Raw genomic sequence first — 16,548 nt, 5'->3', positions numbered from 1 at the left:
TTGATAAGACAATTCTATTGTGTGTCTGGCATTGATATGACAATTATACTGTGTAGCAGGCTTTGATATGATTTTTTTGTTTAGAGCTGGGTTTGGGGCTCCAGCTGCTTGTCGTTCTTATTTACCTCCCCGTCCTGTGCCCTGTAACTCTCCTCCTTTCTCTTGAATGCAAACCTGGCAAAAATCATCAGAAGCAGCATCTCCACAATTAAAAGGAAGTAGTTAGACCCTGTAAAAGAAAAACATAGGTATTCAGCATTTATTAATTCAATTTATTTACAATATTTGTAGCAATCAAGAATGATTCCATAAAATTTAATAAACATTAAGCATCAGAGGAACTCCTTAAAATGCAAAAAAGGGGGAATAACTGCCAATTAAATCAACTGTTTGATGATATTTTTTTAAGACATACTGTAAGCTCTAACAGTAGAGTTGAGTATCCTGACACACTCCGGAATGTTGTACTTGGCCAGAATCTGGAAGATAAAGCCTTGGATGTTGACCACCACAATGGTCAACTGAAGGGCAGCAAATTTCTTTCCAATGTTATAGTCCTGAAGGCGATCTCTGAGGGTTCTAAATGTGATCATCATGGCCCACATAGCAACCAGACTGGACACAGCACCAACCAAATTCAGGTACAAAGAGGCAGCTGTAGGACTCATCTACAAGTACCACACATTCTGTGTAATTGCACTGTAATCTTTACAAAACTTTTAATCCACTATTAAACTGTGTTTATCTTTTATGATTCCTCCCCACAGGCACTAGTTTCATGTACGTGGCACCCCTACTTAATATTTTTATCACAAGGTACCTAACTCGATTTCAGACACCCCTGCTTCAAGCTTGTATTTTGTTCATCTATCAATCATTAACTTACTTTAAAATGACATTGTTTGCAGCTAAATTGCTTCTAGAGACTTTTTTCTTGTCAATTAAATCATTTCAGACGTCTCTATTAGATCCTTTTTATTGTAATCCACTCATTTATTCCTCAAAAATACGAAATAAGTGCCTGTGTTCCTCCCATTCTATTTGATGGAGGAGGGGGCATTTTTATGGTCTTTTGTTTGTGATTGCATGTGTGTGGCAACTTTACGTTACTGTAGTCTCTTCTACGAGTAATACTTATTTCTCAATCTACCTGGTAGTTTTAATTAGATACAAGAGGCCCATGGGCCTTATAGGTCACCTGAGCATTATGCAACAACTTTCCTGAGATTGAATTTGATTCATGTTATAAGCCAGATGATATGGCATTCACAATTTTGAAAGAGGCACCATTGATCATCATAACAATACACTTAGCAGTTGCTTAGTTTGTTTACTTAATACCCATACCCAGGGTAGGGGAACAAAAAATGCATTTCAACTAATCAGTAATATTCAGCAATAATCTGTAGTGCCCCTACCACACATAAACCTCTGACCCTTAAGCCTTGATATTTGATTAATACCAAGGAGCAGATTTCAAACCATTCATTCATTTTCAGTATATAAGAACAGCCCCCCTCTACGGTACCCCTGACCCTGGGGCCTTGAAATTCACAATTCTGGAAGATTAGGGCCCTTGTCCATCATAACTATATAGGTAGTTCATCTGCTTAATACCCTCGAGCAGAGAAGAAAATTTTCAAAGAATTCATGTATTTTCACAATGTAATCAATAGAGCCCCGCCCTAACACCAGAACCCCTGACCCTGGGGCCATAAAATTCATAATTTTAGTAGAGGCACTCTTGCTCATCATAACTATGCACTTAGTTAGTTTATTTATTACCCAGGAGCAGAGAATAAAATTTTCAAAGAATTCATATATTTTCACTATATATAATCAATAGAGCCCCGCCCTAACACCAGAACCCCTGACCCTGGGGCCATAAAATTCACAATTTTGGTAGAGGCACTCTTGCTCATCATAACTATGCACTTAGTTAGTTTATTTAATACCCAGGAGCAGAGAAGAAGATTTTCAAAGAATTCATGTATTTTCAGTATATAATCAATAGAGCCCCGCCCTAACACCAGAACCCCTGACCCTGGGGCCATAAAATTCACAATTTTGGTAGAGGCACTCTTGCTCATCATAACTATGTACTTAGTTAGTTTAATTAATACCCAGGAGCAGAGAAGAAAATTTTCAAAGAATTCATGTATTTTCACTATATAATCAATAGAGCCCCGCCCTAACACCAGAACGCCTGACCCTGGGGCCATAAAATTCATAATTTTGGTAGAGGCACTCTTGCTCATCATAACTATGTACTTAGTTAGTTTAATTAATACCCAGGAGCAGAGAAGAAAATTTTCAAAGAATTCATGTATTTTCACTATATAATCAATAGAGCCCCGCCCTAACACCAGAACCCCTGACCCTGGGGCCATAAAATTCACAATTTTGGTAGAACACTCTTGCTCATCATAACTATGTACTTAGTTGGTTTATTTAATACCCAGGAGCAGAGAAGAAGATTTTCAAAGAAATAATGCATTTTCACTACCTAATTATTTAGCCCCGCCCTAGCACTAGAACCCCTGACCCCAGGGCCATGAATTTCACAATTTTGGCAGAGGACTCAATGCTGATTACAATCATACAAACAGTTTGACTGCTTGATGTCTAGGAGTAAAGAAGAAGATTTTTAAAGATAGCATTAATTTTAGTGGTTTTGGCCCCACCCCTCAGGCCCCAGGGGGGCAGGGATCATGAAATTCACAATTTTTGTTTCCCTTCACCCATAGATGATTTGTGTCAAATTTGGTTGAAATTGGTTCAGTGGTTGCAGAGAAGAAGCTGAAAATGTTCAAATGTTAACGCACGACGCACGACGAAAACGGATAGCAATAGGTCACCTCAGGTGACCTAAAAGAGACTTTGGTAAAACAAAATAACAACATCTTTTCATTGAAACTTCAAATACACTTAAACAACTTACATCCTCTCCCAAAATGTAGCGTTCATCAGCCCACAGAATCATAGCTAAAATTGTAATGATTGGTCGAATTATGGCTGCCTGCAAGGTCATCAGGTTCACTTTCCTTAGGTTGTTCCTGTTTGTAAGTATAATGATGCATAATTAGTGTATACAGATCGACAGGGTATACAAATATCGTTAGTAGTTTAAATAATGCTGGAATTGCTTCCATTAAGAATTCACTGCTTTGATATCAAAACATTATAATTCAATATTAAATATTTCTAATCTCCTCTGGATGTAATTTTTTTCTGACCTGTTGACTTTCTGCTTGTACACCCCTGGACAGCAACAGCAGCAGCAGCAGGGAGGGGTTCTGAAGGACATCTGCTCCCCCTCCATCTCCTTACACACGGCCTTAAAGCCTCCCATGTAATCCACCACCATCCTGACAAACATCAGTATACACAGGGCCATGTACCTACAACAGGGGATCAGATACACTTAACAATCAAACATACCTCAGCTAGCTCTCATTGCATACAAGTATTAAATGTTTGATTGTTTTTGGTCCACTAGGTATATGCAAATATTATCAATGGTTGATTGAAGATTAACTGCTTGGTACACAAATGGAACTTAAAACAAGCTACATTTACTTGGCTCATCTATCAACATGGAGTCTGTTCCTGTGTAGAAAGTTCACTATTCCACCACAATCAAATACTGTATACAGGGTAATTTTCGACCCTGTTTTATTTTTGCCCCGTTCAAAGCTGGGTGAATTTAAAACGAAAAGAATTCAGAGAACATAACATCATTTCTTAAACAGAACCATGACTGGGCAATTGAAAACGAAGCAAAATTGTTTGCAAGTGCAAAAGGGCAAAAATAACACTGTATACAGTATACATGCACATTAAATACTGTACTTACCAATACAAATTTCAAAGTACCTGATTGCAGGCATACAACAGTCAACTGTGCTATAAAATACTACCCCATCACCAACTAGTCTGAGGTGAATTCAACAACTGTGACCAGTTACAAATTATTACTTGAAGATGGTGTGTGTAAGTGTACTAGTATCTGATAAAAGGTTTTTAAATTGCATATTTTGATATGATATTTCTCAATGAATAAATACGGAAAACCTGCAAATGCACTGTAGTGCTCATGCACGACTTTTGCATCTGTGATTGTGACATGAGGCTATAGCTTATATATACATGTACTCAAAACAAATATACTGGGTAAGCAGCAATATGAGGTTATGGTCAATGCCTGGTCAGTAGTTTCATACTACCCCATGCTTGCTAGTCTAGGGAGCTCTGAAATTACTGCCAGATATCACAAAGTCTGTGATTAATACGATTAATAGTACAAGAACTGTATTTGAAAATGATTTCCATATGACAAAAACCATTATTGTGGTGTCAGAAGCATAATATCATAAAGTGAATTAGTAATAAATGTACCTGCAAATTATACAAAAGTTAAAAAAAGCAAAGCTTGCTAAGCAGACTTTTTTGTTTTAGATTGGTGTTTAATTTCTCCTAAAAAATATCTTTGCAATACATGTAATATTAAATATTACATTTTTTCAAAACTTGACATTTGAACTAATAATTTTTAAATATTTGTACACAACCTCTTCGCTGAATATCTTATGCTGGTTTTTAGAACTTCAAATAATTTTTCATAGATAAAGATATCACTTTGAAAATTGAAAAAAAAAATTACTCTTGAAACTTGAATAATATATATATTTTTTCTAAATCCACCATTAAGTAAAAGAACTAATGATTATGACAATTACACCAATCATCCCTTGAGAAACTTACATAGCGATCATAAGCTCTGCAATCATTGTTGTACGTGGCAAAACAAGTGACAGCATACAAGCACAAGAGACCAACTGAAAAGTATCCAACACAGCATTAATTACAACAGCTCTACAATGGATTAAACCAAAATTCAAGCAGTGATAATGTTGACAATATGGGTATTTAATGTAAAAAAAAAACATCAACAAGATGGTACAGTAAAAACTGTATGATCCAGCACCTGTGTAATCCATTTTACTGAGAATTCTGACCTTTTTTTACTACTTTCCATGTTCTTTACACTGAGCAATCCAATACCCTGTACCCATTACAACATAAAATTTGTGCCCTAATGGCTAAGTGCGGGTTGGATTATACAGTTTTCCTGTACACAAGTGCAGATATTTTTTCAAAAGCAAGTGCAAGCAAAAAAAAAAAAAAGGAAAGAAAGAAAACAATCAGCTGAAAATTGCTTCAATAACTAGTTTCTAAAAATGGATCCTTACCGGGTAGACACCCAGCATGATAAGAGTTTTGTTTTTGTTGATTTTTATGCCTTCTAGGTGATTATGGCCATGTATAAACCTGAATGTCTCAAAGTACAGGACCACTGTTGTTATACAAATTACTGCTGCTGTGATAGTGATACCTAAAATGGCCGGCTGCTTCTCCAACTCTGTAGAAATAAGATTTAACTCTGTGTCAATATTCAAACAACCTAGTTACATTTCAACCATCAAGCCACTAATTATTGTCAGAAAAAATCATTCATTTTAAAATTAGCAAGGGTACTTAAGTGCATCGATCGTTAACTACATGTATTCTATTTGAGGATATCTCAAAAGCTAATTATGGATAAAATTACTACTGTAACACTGGTAAAATCATGAATCAATCTTATGCAATATGTTAAAAAGAGAAACTGGAGGGGACTAGGCCTATAGGTTTCTTCTGCATCAGTCTGTCTGTCTAGCTGTCCTTCTGTCTGTCTGCAAGTCTTTCTCACTTGGTTTCCCACACTTTTTTCTAAACATTTTTTAGTTTAAGGTGCTCTTAATATAACATAACAAGAACTGCTTGAACTTAAAAATTTATCTTTTCACATTCACCCAGGCCCAACAAACACCTTCTTCCTCTCAGCGTATTCTTAGGCATGTCAGCAAATTAATTATATACCTACCTAAAAACAGAGCAGATGACACAGGAAAGTCTTTCTGGACACAACCTAGTTCTTGTACAAGGCTGCTGTTATTCATGGTTGGTCTGTCTGAAATGTCAAAATAACTCAAATACTAAAGTGTCAAAAACTCTCGTTTCGCAAGAAGTTTAATATGTCTGACATTTCTTGACTGAATAAAAAGCTACACTGCCTACCTTGCAATTTTTGTAAACAACTGGAACACTGGACCTCTGGGCTATAAACTGGTTCCCCCGAAAGCGAAAGCGTCGCAGGGAACCAGTTAGATAACTGGGATAAACAATATGGCGGCGAGTGGTGGACAGTTGCGACTATTTTGTGGCGTTTCTCTTGCAGTTTTATTCTTTCTCCTTCTTCATTGTGATTATATCTGTACTTCAAAACCAACAATTGTTATAAAACAATCCATGCCTCTTACATCAGGTATAAACGAGTTCTAAACCGACTATTTACAATCACTAAATTAAGACTGTGATGAGGACAGCTTTGTAACGTTGTATTTTATAGAGTTTATTCATGCCTTTACATTGGTAACAATACCATATTTCTGTATTTCATGTATTATTGTGTTTTGTGTTAAGATGGATGGCAGGAGAGATTGATATGAAATTCTTTCACTCACCTGGATCTTCTTCATGTTCTGGGTATCTTCCTACTTTTTGACCACCCCAATAAATGAATCCATCACATAAAATGCAGTGTTTAGGTGGTTAAAAATGTATATATAGAAACCATGTAATACATCCTTGTAGATAGAAGGTTCTATCATTAAAATGATATTGTTCAACAGATCCGAGACACAACGAAATTATTCTAACGATAACCTGACATTTTCAGATTATAGATTGTCACAAAGTTTCTTGTACAGTGAAGTCGCCAATTCCTGGTCACGTCAGGGTGTTTCGTTGATATTTTGCAAATCTGTTCAATTTAAATTTTATGCAATATATGTATTGAAAGAACAAATAGTGAGTCATCCAAATTTTAACACCTTTTCGTTTTCAAAGTAGCTACACAGGAACAATATATACAGGGGTATTTCAGCAAGGCCTAGCTTCCCCAGTTACGAATCATTTTCTCCATTTCCGAGTCATTTGACTTCACGGTCGTGTACTATTCATGGAACGTTTCGGAACACGATTTTTATGATGCTGAAACATAAAACAATTCATGCAGCTTGGAAAAAAAGTAAAACAACCACAGAAATATGTTTAAATTATTATTAAAACAATTACAACAAAACAAATTGCAGTATGCAGAATTTAAAAAAATGTATTAGGATTAAGAATAATACAATTAAATTCATTTATTAGCTCACCTGAGCCAAAGGCTCAAGTGAGCTTTTCTGATCAAAATTTGTCCATTGTCTGTCGTCGTTGTCGTCGTTGTCATTGTTGTTGTAAACTTTTCACATTTTCATCTTCTTCTCAAGAACCACTGGGCCAATTTCAACCAAACTTGCTACAAAGTATCCTTGGGTAAAGGGGATTCAAGTTTGTTCAAATGAAGGGCCACTCCCTCTTCCAAGGGGAGAAAATAATGAATTAGAGAAAAATTAATGGCATTTTTAAAAAATCTTCTTCTCAAGAACCACTGGGCCAGGAAAGATGAAACTCATGTGGAATCATCCTCAGGTAGTATAGATTCAAGTTTGTTCGAATCATGACCCCCGGGTGTAGGGTGGGGCCAAAATGGCCGATCAAATTTTTACATAGGAATATATAGGAACAAGAGGCTCATGGGCCACATCGCTCACCTGAGCACTGTGGCTAGGAAAAAGTAGAAATGGGTTTATTATTGAAAAGTTTAAATCCAAAAGTAGTCCCCTGAGCAATGGCTTTTCTATTCTTAAGAAAAGGATTTTTAAAGAATTTTCCTATATATATATGTCTATGTAAAACTTTGATTGGCCATTGTGGCCCGCCCTACCCCCATGGGTCATGATTTGAATAAACTTGAATCTACATTACCTGAGGATGCTTCCATATAAATATGATCAATTATGGCTTTGTTATTCTTGAGAAGAAGATTTTTAAAGAATTTTCCTATATATTTCTATATAAAACTTTGGTCGGTCATTGTGGCCCCGCCCTACCCCCGGGGGGTCATGATTGGTACAAACTTGAATCTACACTACCTGAGGATGTTTCCCCATAAGTTTCACCTTTCCTGGCACAGTGGTTCTTGAGAAGAAGATTTTTAAAACATACCACCAAATTTTCATTAATTCCCAATTATCTCCCCTTGAATGAGGGCATGGCCCTTTATTTGAACAAACTTGAATCCCCTTTACCCAAGGATGCTTTGTGGCAAGTTTGGTTGAAATTGGCCCAGCGGTTCTTGAGAAGTCGAAAATGTGAAAAATTTACAGACAGACAGACAGCTAGACAGACGGACGCCGGACAAAATGTGATCAGAAAAGCTCACTTGAGCCTTCGGCTCAGGTGAGATAAAAATCTTTAAAAATCTTCTTCTCAAGAACCACTGGGCCAGGAAAGATGAAACTCATGTGGAATCATCCCCAGGTAGTATAGATTCAAGTTTGTTCGAATCATGACCCCCGGGGGTAGGATGGGGCCAAATTGGCCGATCAAATTTTTACATAGGAATATATAGGAAAAATCTTTTAAAATCTTTTTCTCAAGAACCACTGGGCCAGGAAAAATGAAACTCATGCTGAATCATCCTCAGGTAGTGTAGATTCAAATTTGTTCAAATCATGACCCCCGAGGGTAGGGTGGGGCCAAAATGGCCGATCAACATTTTACATAGGAATATATAGGAAAAATCTTTAAAAATCTTCTTCTCAAGAACCACTGGGCCAGGAAAGATGAAACTCACGTTGATTCATCCTCAGGTAGTGAGGTTCAAGTTTGTTTAAATCATGACCCCCGGGGATAGGGTGGGGCCAAAATGGCGGATCAAAGTTTTACATAGGAACATATAGGAAAAATCTTTAAAAATCTTCTTCTCAAGAACCACTGGGCCAGGAAAGATGAAACTCACGTTGATTCATCCTCAGGTAGTGAGGTTCAAGTTTGTTTAAATCATGACCCCCCGGGGATAGGGTGGGGCCAAAATGGCCGATCAAAGTTTTACATAGGAACATATAGGAAAAATCTTTAAAAATCTTCTTCTCAAGAACCACTGGGCCAGGAAAGATGAAACTCATATGGAATCATCCTCAGGTAGTGTAGAATCAAGTTTGTTCAAATCATGACCCCTGGGGGAAGGGTGGGGCCAAATGGCCGATAAAAGTTTTACATAGGAATATATAGGGAAACCTTTTAAAATCTTCTTTTCAAGTACTTCAAAGCCATGCTTAGTGATATTTATAGGGAATCAACCTCAGGTTGTGTAGATTCTAGTTTGTTCAAATCATGATCCCCTGGGGGTTAAAATTCAAGCCCACCCCCCCAACCTCAGTAAGCTTTCAGTTCTGATCTGATATGTGCTTTTTCCCTAGCCAATTGCTCAGGTGAGCGATGTGGCCCCTGGGCCTCTTGTTAAAAAAATACATTTGAAGGGTTAATTTGATTCTAATTTTTAGTAAAAATTTTTTCCAGTTAGAATACTTTTGATAATCAAGGTAAATACATGGTTGTCGATTGGTTTTGTACATAGAATTTTGACATGTTCATGCCACGAGATTGCGTGACCCGCAATTGGAGAAACTACCACAGTTTGATTTAATAATCATTTTAATTTTATTTGAGCAGCGATCATTATGATTGATTTTTGATTTAAAACTTAAATGCATTTGCCATACTTTCGAGCTCTTATTATTTATCTAGAACTTTTATATCAGCTTTTCTGCAGCGAACAAAAGCGAAAGTAGCCCGTCACCGAATTTCGATTGTCGGATGCTCTCTTAAAGCTGATATTCAAAATTTTGTAATTGATTACGTACAGAAAGACCAGTTCTTCATGACCAGCATATTCATTAAGATTTTTGCACTTAAATTTTAACACTAGGTATAAAATACACACGAGTGACCCGCAATTGGAGACGACCCGGAATTGGCGACTCCACTGTACATACATGTTCTTGCATCATAAAGAAATTGATGTCTCATTCTCTTTTTGTAGATTGTACTGATAACACTGGTGCAGTTGTTGGGCATGAAGCAACATGGCCTACCTCTACTGGCTCTTGTGATAAAAATAAATGTTGGCATGGGACACTAAAGAAGTTTGTTCTAACATACAGGTATATTTTTGTGACAAATGATATTTTTCTGGAATGATATATACTAAGAAATTGATTCAGTTCTAATACTGTCCTATAAGGTTTAGTGGTCAATTTCATATAAAATTATACCTTTATTTTTTCTTTATTTCAGTTGCCCCTCCCTGAATACTGGTGAAAATCCAGATAGTGGCAATTGTTTTGAAACATCCAATACTGGTTTGAGTTTCCCAGACTGCTGTCCAACACTCAGTTGTAATTCCTCTGTACCATTGACAACTCTGGCACCAACAGGTGAGGTAACTTTCTGGTTCATTCAAAACCATATGTCTTTTAAGGGGGCCGACTATAGTTTTATTGTGTGAAAACTACAGTAGCGTAACTATTCATTTTTATACCATATATAACTTACATTAAATTAAGTGTACATGCAGAGTTCTGGTAAAATCTACCTCCCAGGTATTTTTAAGGGGCCGTCTCAAAATACAGGTACATTTACTATAGGATTATATAGGAAAATGCCAATTTTTAGCACTTTAAAGCAAATTATACAAATACTACAATAGACATTTTGTTCAAACTATAATATTTCATGAGTAATACTATATTGTACAATATATGTAAAAAACACAAAATTCTACCGTCTTGTTAACAGAGGAGGCATCTCAAAATGCAAAAAATTAGCAAATTCTACTATTTTTATAGACTATTACAAAATATGACGTGAACAATGGATTCACAAAAAACATAATAAATATATTGGAGATATTCCAAAAATTCTATGTTTTAAATTTCAAGAGCGTATGTTTATTACTTTTTCTTTAATAATATTTTTATTAACCCTTTCTTGAAGAGCTACAGATTAACATAACGTCAAAAAAACACTGCAGCGACGTCAACTTACCTATCAATTGCAAAATCGATTAAATAACCAGTTATATCAAATTGTAATTACATTTTTATACCTATAATTTCTTAATTTTGTTTAATTTTAATAATAAAGCGAAAAAAGTTGCATTAAAACAGTAAATAGGCTTCATTTTACTATGATGCGCGAAATATTGCGCAATGGAAACTATAGTCGGCCCCCTTAATATCCATCCATTTTGATTTTTAATTTACCTGAACCAGAGCCTGATAACATGTATAAGTGAGTTTTTTTTCTGATCAATAATCAATGTAATTTTTTGTTGCCTTGGTCTTTTCCAAAACTAAGCCAATTTTGACAAACTTGCCACAAACCATCCTTTAAAAAAATGACAGATATTAAAGATTAGTCAAATGGAGGCACACACAACTTATAATGACAGATTAAAAATGGGGGGATGGATTATTTAAAAACTTTCAAAGGTATCACAATGGACCACATACGTTCGTAGACATTCAGTGATGTAAAGCAAATTTGCCCATTTTTTGTGGAACAAATGGTGGTCCAAATTAGAAAGTTTTGCTGTATATAAAAATTTCTATAAATCTATCTTTAAGGTCAAGATCTAGTAAATAACTTGAGGTCAAAATCTAGTAAATAACTTGAGACTATTTTTTTGGTGCTAGATCCATTATGACGTCATAATCAATTTCAACTTTCTTTTTCCCGTACTTTACGGCTTTAGCAGAATTATGTAGAAAATAGGATATTTTCATATCATTCAAGTTGAAATCATATGAAAAGTAAACCGGATACCTATATTAATTTTGATATTGATTTAAAGAAGAGGCCATGAACATACTAATTACCGTTTTCTGAGAGACTGTAGGCATCTGGATACATTTCCATTGCCGAATACAAAAAAAAATCCCATATTCATGATTGGTTTTCTTAATTTTTCATTGAAAATGACAGTTTAAAATACAGTTTTTCATCTTTTTTACCTACAAATTATGCCCCGAAACACCTTATTTGACCAAGCGTAAGTTGTAAAGCATCAATAATATTAGTTATCCAGGTCCAGTCAAGGGTGTACGGGGATTTACCCCGGGTTTTATTCCATACACCCTGAGGCCGAAGGGCGTATGGAATACAACCCGGGGTAAATCCCCGTACACCCTTGATTGGACCTGGATAACGAATTTATTTCCTTTGTACCCATAAAAATGCTGTGTAAACATCAGAGTGTGTCTCAATCTATATCGATTAGATAACTACGAACTACCATGTATCGTGACGTCATGTTATTTGGTTTTTATCATAGAGAATGTATGAATTGTGACGTCACGTTTTATTTACACCCGGCTCAAGTCGGGTGCACAGATATTTACACCCGACTTTGTAACCAATCAAAGCTCGTGTTACAAGCTAGATAGGAAATAAAGGAATTTATTTCTCAAGTTTGATAAATCTGTAGGCACCTTTCATTTACTAGATCTTGACCTTAAGTTAGAATAGCTTTCAGATTTGTCGTAATGACATCTATTAAAGCCTTTAACTTCATGCAATTCAGACTCAAATCATATTCAAGTTCTACAGGTATACTATACATAAATATGTTTAAATCATGGAATTCAATTTAAAAAGAGCTATAACACAGCCTTTTATTGATATGAATATATTCACTAGGAATAAAACAGTGTTCTTGGAGAGAATTGTGGCCCTGGTCTCTCATTTAGTTTCCTTCGCTCTTCTTGATCACTTGATTACTTGTATTCTATAGACAAAGTTTTTGAAGTTACTTTGTTTGCAATGCCTGTATAAATAAAATGAATGATTACTTTATTTACTTTTGGCAGCTTGTTATGACCTGAGCTCAGATTTTGCCTGCAGTGTTTGGTCAAACATGACCAGCGGATGTCAGAATGGGACCGATGGTTATGCAGACAGGATATACAACTACACAACCATCTTCTGCAGGAAAACCTGCGGGTAAGTGTCAGCTTGTGTTAAATCTGGATATCTCCTTGAATAGGTACTAGAATTCTTTTGTTTTGCAACGTGAGTCAGTGAAGAATTATTAGATGTACATTTCTGTTAAGAAATGGATCACTATGCTTTATTACAAGGTAAAATGTAAAAATATTAAAATACTTATTCATAAAAAGAGGAATTTTTTTTTTTAAATGTGTAAATTGTTTTGAGTTGTTCACTTATAAAATATTTTCTATTGTTTTTGTCTTTCATATTAATTTTAGAGGATTTATTTCAGATTTTGTTAGACAGTTGAGCCCAGTGTGTGAAGATTACCGGTATTTATTCCGTCCAGGATAATTTGCAATCAGGAGAAAATACTATTGTAAATTTTTGTTTTATTTACATGTATATGCATATATAGTACATCTCCTTCTTACATTTCCCCAAACTATTTTTTGTATTTGATTGTACGAGGGTTGTCCCAAAATTTCGTAGACTGGGCTCATATCTTTCAAAGAAATTAATGTATCTTTATAAAATTTTCAGGGTGGATAAAGTGTGTTCTTGACAGATAAATTACGAAGTTTTATCATGTTTACTTGAAAACTTTTCGAGAAATAACTTTTCAAGTGATATTGTTCTCTAACATCTGGAGCAATCTGCAATGTCAAAAAATACAAATGTCAACCGGTCAAATTTTTGGCGAAAATATTTCAATTACCAGAATCAAATTCTTAAATTAAACGAAACGATTATAGCTATAAATGTGAAATATCTTAATTACGATAATATGATAAAACTTTAAAATATGTTAACAAATTATATGCATGTACAGGTATGAAATAATAATTATTTGAAAACGCTATATTTAATAGGGCTTTTCGTCTGTTTCCTCTAATGGAGTTGCACAATGGAACTCTTGCCCATTTCTTAGCCCTGTCTTTATTTTAGTTACTGTTATTCACATATACATAGAGAAATAGTTTTTGTAATTTTAAATACTAAGGACGAGAAAAAGTTTCCTAGTTTACCAAACATTTATGACTGGTACATTTCTGTAAGAGTGAATTCAGGATCAAAACACTTGATCATAGTCCAGTGCGCCGCCTGTGCCAACGCAGCCGCTATTTTGAAAAAAGTCCAATTTCAACCCAAGTATATAAAACGTTATAAAATTCGTATTTATCAAAGCATAAACACCAAAAATTCAGGAAATATAGTTAATAAAACATTATTGAGAATTTTCATTTCCTTTAAAAAAAATACGGGGTAGTGATTACTTTTCTGTAGGATTTTAAATATAATATGGCAAGTTTTATTTGCAACTTTTGAGTATTGCGCCACCTTTCTACATTAGACAATGAAATGTGTCTTTCAAATTGGAATAATCTGTGTAGTTTCTCCATATTTGTCCATAAATTTATTAGATAGTATTGGTTTAATCTGTATATGAAGTTTCATTAATGTATGACATGGGGTTCCTACAAAGCAACACTTGTCTACGGAATTTTGGGACAACCCTCGTACTTTTGTTTTTTAATACATGAACTTGTAATTGCATTGTTATCTTCTCTATATTATAGTATAAACATGCTGTCTACATTCCAAAGTATTCTAAAACATATATTTTATACTGTAGACCTACTTTTTTCTACAGGGTCATAATTCCGCGGAATCTGAATTTCTGTTTAATCTGCGGGTAGAAAATTATGCCGTCTTCTTAGACTGTCACTATATGCCTTACATTTATAAATATTAAGTACGCTTGGAAAAATTTCCACGGAAAATTTTCGCCCACGTACATAGCTTAAATTAATACCACACGGAAAAATGTACTTCTACAGTATCTAAATACCATTAATTGTATACATCATTGAACGTATAATATTTTCATCATTTTATAGAGGAGGTGATTGTTTATTAGAAAGACCATTGAAATTTTCCTTTTATTTTTATTTAAAGGAAAATATGTTGTTTTTTTTTTCAATTTTTAAAGTATTTTTAATTCTTCTTTTATCCATCACAGAGATTTTATTCATTATTATAACTGTTTTGGAAAAGTTTTGTTTATTTTGTTTCTGTTTTATTTTGGCCCTTGTTGAAAGAAGGAGTTGAAAGGGGAAATATTCAAAGTAAATACAATGAAATCTGTACCAAACTGTGTCTCAACAAAGTACAATGTATAACAAGAGGCAGCATTGTTGGCAAGAGTAAGAGGGCAAAAATAACACAGGGCAAAAATTAGCTTGTTAAATATTTCTTCATATTGTTTTGATATTACGATTATACATACAAGCTGTTTTTTGGGCAGGTCCCACTTTTTCAAATTAGGATTTTCTTGTTGTAAAGAAAAATTAAATCCACATATTAAACACATTATCATATATTACTTTTACTTTATTTTTTGCTTGAAAATATCTGAAATTCACAGGCCTGTGCTAAAATGTAACAATAGCCTGTTACATGTAAATTTTGGATGGGTATATGAAAAAGAAATAGAATGGAACCAGGTGAGACCATGCTTTAAAAATTATTTGTTTGCAGTCACTAACCTAAAATAGAGTTGGTAGGTATGTAAGAAGCTTCAGAACTGCAGCTCTCAGAAAAAATATATATATTAACAGACCGGAGAGCTACAGTGCCACCAACTGAAAAAACTGTATATTTATTGTGCACAAAAATGCAATCAATTCTGGATTAATTCTTCTAAATTCTTGCTTCAGTTGCATAAAAGCTTCTTTTCAAAAAATTCCTTGCTCCTCTATCGAATACTAGTACTTTTGTAGTTGACATCTGTACGAAGCATGTAGGACCGCATTAACTTGCAAATCAAAATGGCAGAATAAATAGGCGAAATATTGGATTATCTCAATTTCAGGGCCAGGAGGGCTATTAAAAACCGTTGTTCGGAATGTTTTGTTGTGGAAACAGTGAACGAATATGTTAGGGACACACAGTTTGTAATATATTGTGATGACAGTTTTTAAAATCATGGAGAAATAAATCGAGAAATAGCACACTTTTTTGTGCACAATAAATATAAAGCTTTTTCAATTGGACACTGTAGCTCTCAGGTCTGTCGATATATATATTTTTTAGGTCACCTGAGTAAACTCAGGTGACCTATTGCTATCTGTTTTTGTCCATCGTCTGTCGTCCATCGTGCGTTAACATTTAAACATTTTCAGCTTCTTCTCTGAAACAACTGAACCAATTTCAACCATTTTTGGCATATAGCATTGATGGATGAAGGGGAAAAAAAATTGTGAATTTCATGGTGCCTGCCCCCCTGGGGCAAAAACCACTAAAATTAGTGCAATCTTTAAAAATCTTCTTCTTTAGTCCCAGACATCAAGCAGTCAAACTGTTGGTATGATTGTAATCAGCATTGAATCCTCTACCAAAATTGTGAAATTCATGGCCCCAGGGTCAGGGGTTCTGGTGTTAGGGCGGGGCTCAATTGATTATATAGTGAAAATGCATTATTTCTTTGAAAATCTTCTTCTCTGCTCCTGGGCATTAAATAAACAAATTAAGTTCATAGTTATGATGAGCAAGAGTGTCTCTACC

The 16,548-nt window shown here is 34.9% G+C and overlaps 2 protein-coding genes across 2 annotated transcripts; one reads left to right on the top strand and one right to left on the bottom strand.

The window, feature by feature from the left end:
• Nucleotides 1-6,241, bottom strand: LOC134232351 (organic solute transporter subunit alpha-like). Its single transcript, XM_062714296.1, has 8 exons — nt 6,121-6,241; nt 5,927-6,013; nt 5,253-5,422; nt 4,765-4,838; nt 3,237-3,401; nt 2,942-3,056; nt 416-668; nt 1-229 (listed from the first exon to the last, which is right to left on the bottom strand). Exons 2-8 carry the CDS (start codon nt 6,000-6,002, stop codon nt 81-83), a joined length of 1,002 nt encoding a protein of 333 aa, XP_062570280.1. The 5' UTR covers nt 6,003-6,013; nt 6,121-6,241; the 3' UTR covers nt 1-80.
• Nucleotides 6,199-14,904, top strand: LOC134232352 (protein psiE-like). The gene is made up of 5 exons (XM_062714297.1): nt 6,199-6,367; nt 10,034-10,154; nt 10,288-10,427; nt 12,861-12,993; nt 13,274-14,904. The coding sequence occupies exons 1-5, from the start codon at nt 6,229-6,231 to the stop codon at nt 13,281-13,283; spliced, it is 543 nt and encodes a 180-aa protein (XP_062570281.1). The 5' UTR covers nt 6,199-6,228; the 3' UTR covers nt 13,284-14,904.
• The last annotated feature ends 1,644 nt before the right edge of the window (nt 14,905-16,548 follow it).

This window comes from Saccostrea cucullata, unplaced genomic scaffold, assembly GCF_032062105.1.
Source record: "Saccostrea cucullata isolate Sc308-1 unplaced genomic scaffold, CSIRO_AGI_Scuc_v1 ctg4242, whole genome shotgun sequence".
Lineage (NCBI taxonomy): Eukaryota > Metazoa > Mollusca > Bivalvia > Ostreida > Ostreidae > Saccostrea > Saccostrea cuccullata.
This window is presented reverse-complemented; position numbering and strand designations above follow the sequence as displayed.